Consider the following 11603-nt stretch of genomic DNA (forward strand, 5'->3'; position numbering starts at 1 on the left):
AATATTTTTTTTTATATACATAATTTTTTGGTCGATTTCAGTAAACAGAAAGAAACGTTTCTTTCTGTTTACTGAAATCGACCAAAAAATTGCAAAAAATATGAAGAAATGCCTTTCTTGGGTTTTGTACATACATACATTTTCACTTTTATTTCATAATATTTTTCATCAGATCGGAATCGGATATGCATGCATATTCTTTTTTATTTTTTATTATTGTATGAAAGATCTTACAAAACATAAAGTAGGTATTAACTTAGCATAGCGAAACCACTAAGGTTTGAGATTATACTAAGAATTAATACATATTCTTCCATGGTAAAGATTTGAGATCTATATTTGATAATTTGACGTCACGTCATTGAAAATCACGTTAACATATATAATATTTCGTGGTTTCATTTTCGATATAAATTAACACGTAGTCCTTTGACCTACAAGGCAACTTTTGCACGTTTAAGATTTGATTTTATTAGATATCAAAAATCGATTCTCGTTTTTGAAATCGATAAAACAATCGATTTTTCTCCTTCCTACCTACATCGGACGGCCGTCTTGCCTCATTCTTTTTCCGTGCACGGCAACGAACGCACGTTACCTACCTACATTTTAAAAATAAAAGTTACAATATGCCGAAGAGAACCCTAGAAGAAAAACTTCAATATTACCAAAAGAAAATGGAGAAATTAAAGGATAAACATAGTCGCAAACGACGACGATATGATGTTTTTCCATCATCACCCTCGGATGACCAAGAGAACGGGTTAGAAGGTAAGCGAAACACATTTTTTGCCATAGATTCACACTGAACGAGGCAAAACATATTATTTTCTTTAAGTGACGAACAACGCCATAGATTCCAAATGGAACAAGGCGCAATTACCAATCTGGTTATAAATTGGTATGTCGTTCTCTCTCATTTACCACTATTACCTTGCCCACAGGAGGCGAAATGGGTACGTGGTGTCTGCCGGAGCCAAATGATGATACGGTGCCACAATACTATGTAGATAAAACTGCACCTCCAGTCGATGCGGAGTCACTAGTCGAGGTGGCAGAGTGTGCCCCTGACCCCGCACAAACGCTTGACTCCCATTCGTTTCCGGCACCATCAGAGCCAGTCCAAACTGTGGATGACTCGGGATTTCCGCCATTAGATCCGGAAATTTTGTCTGCCCTTGGCGACGCAACTGATCCAGGTCCAACTTGGGGTGCGGAGATCCATAATAATTTAACACAGTTATGGCTACCCTTATTAAAAAAAAGGTATGACCTCATCCGCGAGGGAAAATATTTTAAAACAATATTTAGTACCAAGCAATTGTAATCTTTTACAAGCTCCCAAGTTAAACATGGAGATTTCAGCCGCCATTGCGGAAATGGTACGATTACGCGACAAGAAAGTTGAATCATATCGACAACAGCTAGGTTCTGGAATAACAGCAGTCAGCAAGGCAATGTCTTCTCTGATGACAGGTGATAACAAAATAGAAGCCATCAAAACACTTAGTGATGGATGTCGTATTCTCTGTGATTTACATCACTCACAGACCCAATCCAGAATAAAAATGATAACTCCGGGTCTAGCTAAATCATTTTTAAATGTCATACAAGACAGCGACAGAGACGAGACATTATTTGGAATAAGCCTGCCTGAAAAAATCAAGGCATCCAAATCAATAGAAAAACAGGGTTTACAGATTAAAAAACCAGTCCCTGTAAGACAACCACCAGCTTCCCAAAATACACCAGCACCAGTTCGCCAACAGGTTCAGGGAAACTGGGTGGCGCCCCCTCGCTATGCGAGCAACAGGGGGGGGGCGAGGAACTCAGAAGAAGTATATTCCGTCAACCAGACGACCAGCACCAACAACGTCCACAGCAACCACTCAATCCAAGGGGGGCCAGACTCGGTCATCACGGACCACGCGTCATTAACGAAGGTACATGCAGGTCGCATTCAACATTTTTACAAACGTTGGCTTGAAGTCACAAATAATGATAACATTCTAGACTGGGTTCGGAATGGAATACCTATTCCATTTACATCTGAACCGGTACAACACATTGTACCCCGAATCACACTATCAGCAGAAGAACAATTTGATATGTCATTAGCGATAGATAATTTGTTATATTTAGGCGCTATTTCACCAGTTGACCCTTGTGAAGATCAGTTTATTTCTAGTACATTTTTAGCTCCGAAATCAAACGGAGAAAAGAGGTTTATTCTTAATTTAAAATCATTAAATCGTTTCATACCAAAAATGCATTTCAAAATGGAAGATTTTAGAACGACTGCTAAGTTATTGCAACCCAATTGGTTTATGGCGACAATAGACCTAAAGGAATCGTATTTACTTATACCCATTGATATTGAATACCGTAAATATCTTAGGTTTCAATATATCGACCCCAATACAAATGAAATTGTCATTTATGAATTTAACGCGATGCCATACGGTCTCGCGATAGCCCCAAGATGTTTCACTAAGATAGTCAGGGAGGTAGTAGCTAATTTACGCAGTCGTGGTTACAAATCTATTTGTTATTTAGATGACGTTTGCTGTATAGCAAGTAGTTATTACGAATGTCATAATAATATTCAGGAGACAATAACACTTTTTGAACACCTAGGCTTCGTAATTAATTATGAAAAAAGTCAGTTGGTACCCAAAAGAAGATGTAAATTCTTGGGTTTTATTTTTGACACTACATCCATGACTATTTCGTTACCCGCAGATAAACGCGATAAAATAGCTGGTTTGATTCGAAAATTTCACAAACTACCCACCGTTACCATTCGAGAATTATCACAACTAATAGGTGTTTTAGTATCTGCGTGCCCAGCGGTACGGTATGGCTGGCTGTACACTAAGATATTGGAACGACAGAAATATTTATTTTTACACGAGTATGGCTTTTTTGACACAAAGGTCAAACTTCGTACCAATATTTTGGAAGACCTAAATTGGTGGTTGCAAAATATTTTTAAAACAAGCAACCCACTCAAAACCCCCAACTACGCAATGGAAATTTTTACCGACGCGTCTCGTACTGGTTGGGGAGCATACTATAATGGGTTACGGGTCAACGGTGCGTGGAAGGATTGCGAAATTAGTTTTCATATTAATTACTTAGAATTACTCTCGATATTTTTGGCTCTCAAATGTTTTGCTCGTGATAAGACAAAATGTGCAATCTTACTTCGTGTGGATAATACTACAGCTATAAGCTATATCAATCGCATGGGCGGGATACAATTTCCGCACCTTAACAACTTGGCCCGTGAAATTTGGCGCTGGTGCGAGTTGAGACAATTATGGTTATTCGCTTCATATATTAATACCAAAGAAAATATAGAAGCAGACGAGGAATCTCGTAGAATAAATAATGATATAGAATGGGAATTATCTGCATCTGCATTTAACCTTATTGTGAAAAAATTTGGCCAACCTGAAATTGATTTGTTTGCGTCACGCACTAACGCCAAGTGTCACGAGTACGTATCCTGGAAACAGGACCCAGACGCCGTCACTGTGGATGCTTTTACCATTAAGTGGAACCAAAAAATCTTTTACGCTTTTCCACCTTTTTCTTTGTTACTTAATTGTATACAAAAAATTATTGAAGACGAAGCCACGGGCATTCTTGTTTTTCCTATGTGGCCCGCACAGGCTTGGTACCCACAGCTTATGGACTTATTGATTTCTGATGTAATTGTTTTACAACCACGTCCCAATTTAGTATTATCGCATTTCAGACATCAACACCCTCTACACCAGACTCTTACCCTGGGAGCAGCGCTGCTCTCCGGTGCGCGTTCTCCCGCCGCGGCGTCCCACCGACCGCATTACGTATAATGCTGGCATCACTTTCCGATAATACCTTACAGCAGTACGGTATATGCTACAAGCTGTGGTACAAATACTGTGAGATTAATAATATTAATGTTTTTAACGCTCCCATCTCACATGTGATTATTTTTTTGTCTGATCAGTTTGAAAAAGGTGCATCATATGGTACACTTAACAATCACCGCTCAGCCCTGGCTTTATTTTTAGGAAACAATTTAGCTGCAGATGAGAGTGTCAAACGCTTACTTAAAGGAATATTTAGGTTGAGACCATCTTTACCAAAATACTCATCCACCTGGGACCCTCAGGTAGTACTAACTCATGTTTCCGAATGGGTTCCCCATAGCAAACTAGATTTAGATAAACTTACCAGAAAACTTGTTGTTTTATTAGCGTTGTGTACTGCACACAGAGTGCAGACGTTATCATTAATTAAAATTCAAAATATAGTTATTAATGACAACATCATAAAAATAAGTATCACCGATATGATTAAAACGTCAGGGGTAGGTCGAGAGCAACCGCTCTTGCTATTACCCTTTTTTAAAGAAAATCCATCGATTTGCCCAGCTTCTACGCTTGTAGATTACATGTCGGTAACTGATAAACTTAGGCCACCAGGTTTAGACCACCTCTTAATGACTGTGAAGCGTCCTCACAAGAACGCGACAGCACAGACGATAAGCAGGTGGATCAAACAAACGTTGAGCGCGAGCGGCGTCGACGTGGCGGTGTACGGCGCGCACAGCACGCGGCACGCCGCCACCTCGAAGGCACGCGTCGCTGGCCTTAGCTTAGATGTGATTCGGAAAACTGCCGGTTGGACGGCAACTTCCCAAACCTTTGCCAAATTTTACAATAGGCCTATCAATAAAGAATCGAACGATATGTTCGCGAATTCTGTTTGTTCTCCAAATGATTGAAATTTATTTTGTTATACCTAGTTCTTATAAAATCGTGATTGTTTTTCTTTGTTAAAAAAAAAAAAAAAAAAAAGCTATGATTTATCAATCTCGTGTTTTAATTGTAGCGTTTTCCTTGCGTCACACTACAAACAATGACAAAACTTGTCTCTAAACATCTACGTGTTAATTTATATCGAAAATGAAACCACGAAATATTATATATGATCAAACGAACTTCTAGAAGTGAAGTTCGATCGATATAATATGAGTGGTTTCATTTGAAGATATAAGTTACCCATCCCACCCATAACCCTATTATGTAGAAACACGAGAAATCCATAAACTTACTCTAAAAAGAATGAGGCAAGACGGCCGTCCGATGTAGGTAGGAAGGAGAAAAATCGATTGTTTTATCGATTTCAAAAACGAGAATCGATTTTTGATATCTAATAAAATCAAATCTTAAACGTGCAAAAGTTGCCTTGTAGGTCAAAGGACTACGTGTTAATTTATATCTTCAAATGAAACCACTCATATTATATCGATCGAACTTCACTTCTAGAAGTTCGTTTGATCATATACTATACACTTATCCTCTCTTCAGTTGGCTGTTTTTTCAAATAGCTACGGGTTAATTTTTAACTTGCAACATTCTGTACTAGCGACCCGCCCCGGCTTGGCACGTATACGCTACACGTGTGTGCGTTATACATTTATATATATATGTATATATATATATATACAATATAGGTATATCCTTCCCTCAGGAAACTCTTTATAATTTCAAACAGAACAAAATTCATCCGTCCTCAACTTTCCGAGATTATTAATCTCGGATCTCGTATTGATAACCAAAGATAATTTTATTGGTGTTGACATTGATCTGGGTTTTAAACAACAGTCGGTTTTTCAGATTTTTCACCAATTTTTCAGAATAACTTTAGTAAATTAAACACAACAATTTCATAAACAACAACATTTCAGTTATAATAACCTGTTATACTGTTTACGGTCATAAAGTTTAAATAAATAAATTTCCGATACATACATACCATCACGCCTGTTTCCCATTGGGGTAGGCAGAGACTATGGATTTCCACTTGCTACGATCCTTACAAACCTCTCCCGCTTCCTCTACACTCTCCGATAGATGGAAAAAAACTTTTAAAACTACCTACATACATGATACGAGGAAGAAACATTATCCTTTCTGTCATTCGGGTTAAAAGTATTGATATCACTTTATACAAAGTAATAAACTTCACATCACGAAACTCTGCAGGTATCAGTGACGTCAAAATGTTGCAAAAGTTTGAAAGCAATTTACAAAATCCTTTCCATAATGAGAGGAAAAGTAGAGTAATGGCTCCATTGTTCTTATATGCTTGATAAAGAATTTGTGTCTTTTTCTGTTCTGAGATGTCATGTCGTAAAAAGCGACTAACGGAAGAGCTAATAAGCTTATGAGGCTTATGACCTATCTAAGCCATAGAGTTGAAGTGGCCACTTAGTCTTCTCTTCACTTTTGGCTGTGTCTACCCCACAAGGCGTAATTAATGTATGTTCTGTTCCGAAAAAAGTGCTAATATAGTCAAAAAACTTTTTTTAACTTTACATTGGGTATTTCTGTGACAGGAAATTTAAATATTTGCTTTTCTGCCACTAAACGACGGCCATATATATATTTTTTTATCTACCAAAGAAAGATCCATAAGATGAAATAACGTTCTAAATAATATACTTAATCCTAGTTTAAGTGATGAGTTTGAAAAATAGAATTTGAATCGGTTGCTTTGCTTTGCAAACGTAATACTCAACTTACTTCGGAATAGTGATGACCTAAATATAATAATATTTATGATATCATAACAATGTAGTCACTACTTGAAGAAGAACAGCTTTTAAGAGGACTTTTCATACACTTATTATTTCTTAGTTTAACAAGTGCTGTACAAATTATAAGCCACACATACTTATCTATTAAAACTAGTACATTATTTGGTTCATTATTGTTAAAACGAGATACTCACTGAATACCTAATTAGCCCTAACCAACCCTCAGCTTCCTACGCCCAGGAGTTTCGAGTTTCTGTACCCATGGCAAGGGTTTTTCAAATAGGTATTGATTGATTCATAATTTTTCCCTTAAAAGTCATGTGCCGTGCCGTATGGTTCCTGTCTCTTTACAGTAGGACCACTTCATATCTTTCACATAGATGCCATAAAACGTCAATACAGGAAAGGCTAATAGTCGGGATTTTTCTCGGGATATAGACGTGATTATGTGTATGGCTGTAAAAATATATTTTTCATCCCTTGACGATTAAATGTCATAGGAACAAATGCATTTCCTACGTCTTTTCATTGGACGCCAGAAATTGTTAAACTGTTAGATTACCTGCAGCACGGCACTCGTTCTATTTTCAGAGTTAACGCCTCTCATCTAATTAGCAGTCACTTCATTATTATCTAGAAAGAAGACGTAACGAATCTCCAGCAGGATTATTGACTACTAGCAGCCTCCCACTGTTCCGCCTAAGTTTAATTAAAGTGTTTCTTTACCAAGATCTAAACTATATTTGTACCTCGATTCAACAAAACCCGTTTAGTGGTTTAAATGCAGAGAGGTAACAAACTTTGGTTTTATAATATTAGTTGGTTTTGCCTACTCTTATAAAGAAGAACTATTAAGTATGCTAATTTCGGCCTCATGTTCAAAAAGAATTTACAATCCAATTTTTTTTTCGACTGCATACTTTTTAAACATTATGAACATTAATTTTATGCAGTAGGTTTAATATTAAGCGAAAACTAAAAACTAAGTCCATCAATACAGAATAATATTCTATCTATTAAGATGAACAATTTTCATATTATAAAGAAATAAAAAATTATTTAATTACAAATAGTTAATGCGTTTTCATTAAAGCGTCTATACAAGAGCATGTTATACTCGTTTAATTTATAGGTACTTAATAAAATAAAGTTGAGTTACCGTAAACAGTCAAAAAGATCAGCATCATCCTTATTCCAAATTGTTTTATCGTCATTTTGATAAATCACAAAACACTTATTAGTAAACTTAATCAGCCAGCACAACTTTGAAATAAAGATTTATTTTTTTATTCAAATTAATATTTATATTGTTCCTTGAAATAAAAATTGATATTATTCGTAGCACGGAGTCCGTAGCGATCGTAGCACGCGTAGCGGTCGTAGCGCACGCAACACACGTCCGCTGACGTCTACGAGGCGACTGACGGACCGACTTCGTAATAAAACTCATCGCACCCACACTTCATTTTTCAGGTTTAATTTGTTTGAACTTTTTTACTTAAACTGTGTTTCATAAAAGGTAAAAACACATTGTTATGTATGTTTTATTGAAATGTATTAAAGTTTGAGCAAAAATACAATTTAGTTCTACAGATTTTTCTTCCGAATAGTTTTGCAACGGAAGAGTGGAAAGTTCGGCATCATAGATTGTACGTAATTATTTTTAGTGGTTTTTATTCATTTGAAACATTAAACTAAAAAAAAACTATTAAAACTTTTCTCGCGAGCATTTAGAGAAATCTCTCTTAGTGGACCGTTATGCTCCATTAGAAACCTACATGCCAAATTCACATATCTATACACAGCTATTTATGGTGTGCGTTGATATTTCAGTCAATCATCAGTCGTTGGCCTATAATATGAATTCACTTAAGTTCTAAAAAAATATTTATTTTAGTGATTTTTAACATAATTGTTATATAAATAGATATACGGACAATGCCAACAACCTCTCTTTTCGAAACTTACATTATCGCAATAGTGGGAAGTCGAATAACAAGAATAAATGATACGCCCGCTGCTTGGCTGTTGAACCCGTACTAGAATTGAATAATTTACATTTGTAAGGCCATGAGAAATAAAATATTTTGTTACTTTAAGTTTATGAAAAAATTATAAACTTAAAGTAACAAAATATTTTATTATATAAATATATTTATATTTGACCAAATAATACAGTAATGAAAAGTGATGAAACTTTTGTAGTTTTTTTTTTGTTCATCTACAGTAGTGGAGTCTTCGTTTTGTCGCCCCCTTCAGGTTGACATTAAAGCCACTTTGTATTGGCAGATTAAATTCTAAGTATTTTGAGTTTCATGTACAGCCTGCAAAAAAAGCTCTCTGTTCAACTTTCTCTGCAGTTAACTGTACTAAAGTTATTCCGCAAATTTGGCCAGTGCTCAAAAAGCCCTGTATTTATTAATCTTAAGGAAAACGACGCACTTTCTTATATCCTTTGTAGCATCGTACCGGAGAGGTTATTATGATGACTGTCTAACTAAGCTAACCAAGGGGTCGCATCGATCACAGACTCCCCTCCGAAAAACTCCTCGGTCATTGTCCTCTGTGTGATCAATCACTCCGGTATACAAATATCATAAGTTCTTTATTTGTAGACCGATTTTGTGTAGAATATACAATACTAACGAAACCAAAACAAATAAGTTATCCCTGGGATTTGAATATCAAGTTAATAACGTCGGTTTTTCTTATTCTAGGTTCAGAGTTTTTTGGGTTTCCTTCATCTCTAAAGAATTTCCCTCATATCATGGTGATATCAGTGGGAACTGCTGCAACCGCACCGCCGTGCGGCCGCCACCCTGAGGTGCAGCTGAGCTGAGGATGCAGGGCGAAAGGCGAACCTTCTACGCCTTAAAACAGAATTTACTCACTAGGGAGAAAACCCGAAACAAAACCGAGCACGCTCGCATGCTCTAAGGTGGCAGCCCCACCAGCGGGCTAGGATATAGTGGGCTAATCAGTCGCTTACCCGAATACAAATTTATTGTATAAACAGAAACAGTGCAAAACCGGACCGATCATAATACGACGACCTTTGGCATGAAACAACGGACACGAATTGCTTGCTGGAGACCCAGGAAATGAGGTGCGGTGCAACTGGCTCCCTGCCATTGCTTATCGGCACAGAGGGTGTGGAGAGAGTCCACAAGTTCACCTACCTCGGTAGCGTAGTGTCGGAAACTGGAGGGACCGAAGAGGACATCACTTCGAGAATCGCCAAGGCAAGAGCAACCTTCGCACAGCTCCGTCCTGTATGACAATCACGGAAACTGACTAGGAGAGTTAAGCTCAAAATATTCCGGTCCAATGTGAAAACCGTTTTGCTGTATGGGTGTGAGACGTGAAAGGTCACTAAATACATCTCGCACCGTCTCCAAGTCGTCATTAACCGCTGTCTTCGCCGTATTCTCGGAGTTTACTGGCCTGAGAAAATCTCCAACGTAGACCTGTGGGAACGCTGCGGTGAGACTCCGATCGACCAGCAGATCAAACGCCGCAAATGGAACTGGATCGGCCACACGCTCCGAAGGGACCCCGAACACATACCGAGGCAAGCCCTAGACTGGAATCTCCAAGAAAAGCGTAAACGTGGCCGCCCTAAACAGACCTGGCGGCGGACAATCATCGCTGAGGTGAAGAATCTAGGGAAGACTTGGAGCGAAATAAAACGCGAAGCTCAAGACCGAGCGGGATGGCGACGCACTGTGGATGCCCTCTGCCCCAGCTAGGGAACATAGGACCTTAAGACAGTCATAGTGATATCAATATTTCCATGAAGACATTTAGTAATTTAATTTAGTTTATTTGACACCTCTTCAGGCTCCTCACGAAAACGATTGCCATTGACATAGGTAATAACATTGTATTTGACTAGATCTTAATTATTTATTATCTTCAAATTCCTTCTTAATTATAAACAATTACGCATAACAAGAAGTGTTCGAGAATGACATTACGACAATGACAAAACGAACGAATCTCCGGAGAAAGGTAGTTTGACATAAGCGGAACAGTGTTGGAGTATTACGATATACGAAATATATACGAAAGTACCGTGTGGTGTCGTGTGGTTCCCGGCACCAATACAAAAAAGAATAGGACCACTCCATCTCTTTCCCATGGATGTCGTAAAAGGCGACTAAGGGATAGGCTTACAAACTTGAGATTCTGTTTTAGGCGATGGGCTAGCAACCTGTCACTAGTATAATCTCAATCGCCAATTAAGTCAAATAGCTGAACATGGCCTGTCAGTCTTTTCAAGACTGTTGACTCTGTCTACCCCGCAAGGGATATAGACGTGACCATATGTATGTATGTATGTATACGAAAGTATTCTTCGGAGTTAAGTACATTACTTTGATAGGTTGACAAGCAAAATTCAAACCTTTTTTTTTTTTATTAAAATTCATTCACATTTTACTTTGCAAAATGCAATATCCAATTCTGTACTGAAACAGACGTATCAAAAAATTAATTAAGTCTGATGTTTTAGTGATTCACCACAACGCAAAAAAAGTATGCAGGGGTCGTGGCAAATAGGCGTGATGGAATACTAAAAATATCGGTTTTCCGGAATCTGTGGATTTCTATGGATAAAACTTTTGGCTTGTAGCCGATGCCTTAAAAACTGTAACTATTCAATCGCGTATCGCCATTATTTGAGAAATGTAAGTTCAGAAAATTTTTGTAAATTAATAAACTTAATTACATAAACATTTCACAGATTTGACCATAATTTCCACCCGTAAGACGTTTGAACGACGTTTGAATTTAATTACACTTTAGTATAACAAAACCACTGACAGTAACATTTCTGACGTTTGGCTATAAAATAATTAAAGTTACGTTTTCTTGTCTACGTACTGCTTGATCTTGCGTTATTATTTTAATTAAATTATAATATAATAATTAAATTGTTTCTAGTCGAAACTGTTTTATTCTTTTCAGCCAATTATTACACTTTTTACACTTATAAGTATTAATA

General features: G+C 37.3%; 1 protein-coding gene across 1 annotated transcript; it reads left to right on the forward strand.

Moving 5' to 3' along the window:
• Positions 1 to 1352: 1352 nt before the first annotated feature.
• On the forward strand, positions 1353 to 9437 carry LOC106132281 (uncharacterized). The gene is made up of 4 exons (XM_060947762.1): positions 1353 to 3716; positions 3764 to 3932; positions 4428 to 4676; positions 9316 to 9437. Exons 1-4 carry the CDS (start codon positions 1353 to 1355, stop codon positions 9435 to 9437), a joined length of 2904 nt encoding a protein of 967 aa, XP_060803745.1.
• Positions 9438 to 11603: the final 2166 nt, after the last annotated feature.

The sequence above is a fragment of the Amyelois transitella genome, chromosome 14 (genome assembly GCF_032362555.1).
Source record: "Amyelois transitella isolate CPQ chromosome 14, ilAmyTran1.1, whole genome shotgun sequence".
Taxonomy (NCBI): domain Eukaryota; kingdom Metazoa; phylum Arthropoda; class Insecta; order Lepidoptera; family Pyralidae; genus Amyelois; species Amyelois transitella.

What these genes read in the sequence shown, in the direction of transcription:
- LOC106132281 (XM_060947762.1), top strand. Translation starts at nt 1,353, where the DNA reads ATGGAGATTTCAGCCGCCATTGCGGAAATGGTACGATTACGCGACAAG. An exon ending in TGGACTTATTGATTTCTGAT is followed by an intron (nt 3,717 to 3,763) that starts GTAATTGTTTTA and finishes ATCGCATTTCAG; the next exon opens with ACATCAACACCCTCTACACC. An exon ending in CAAGCTGTGGTACAAATACT is followed by an intron (nt 3,933 to 4,427) that starts GTGAGATTAATA and finishes CGATTTGCCCAG; the next exon opens with CTTCTACGCTTGTAGATTAC.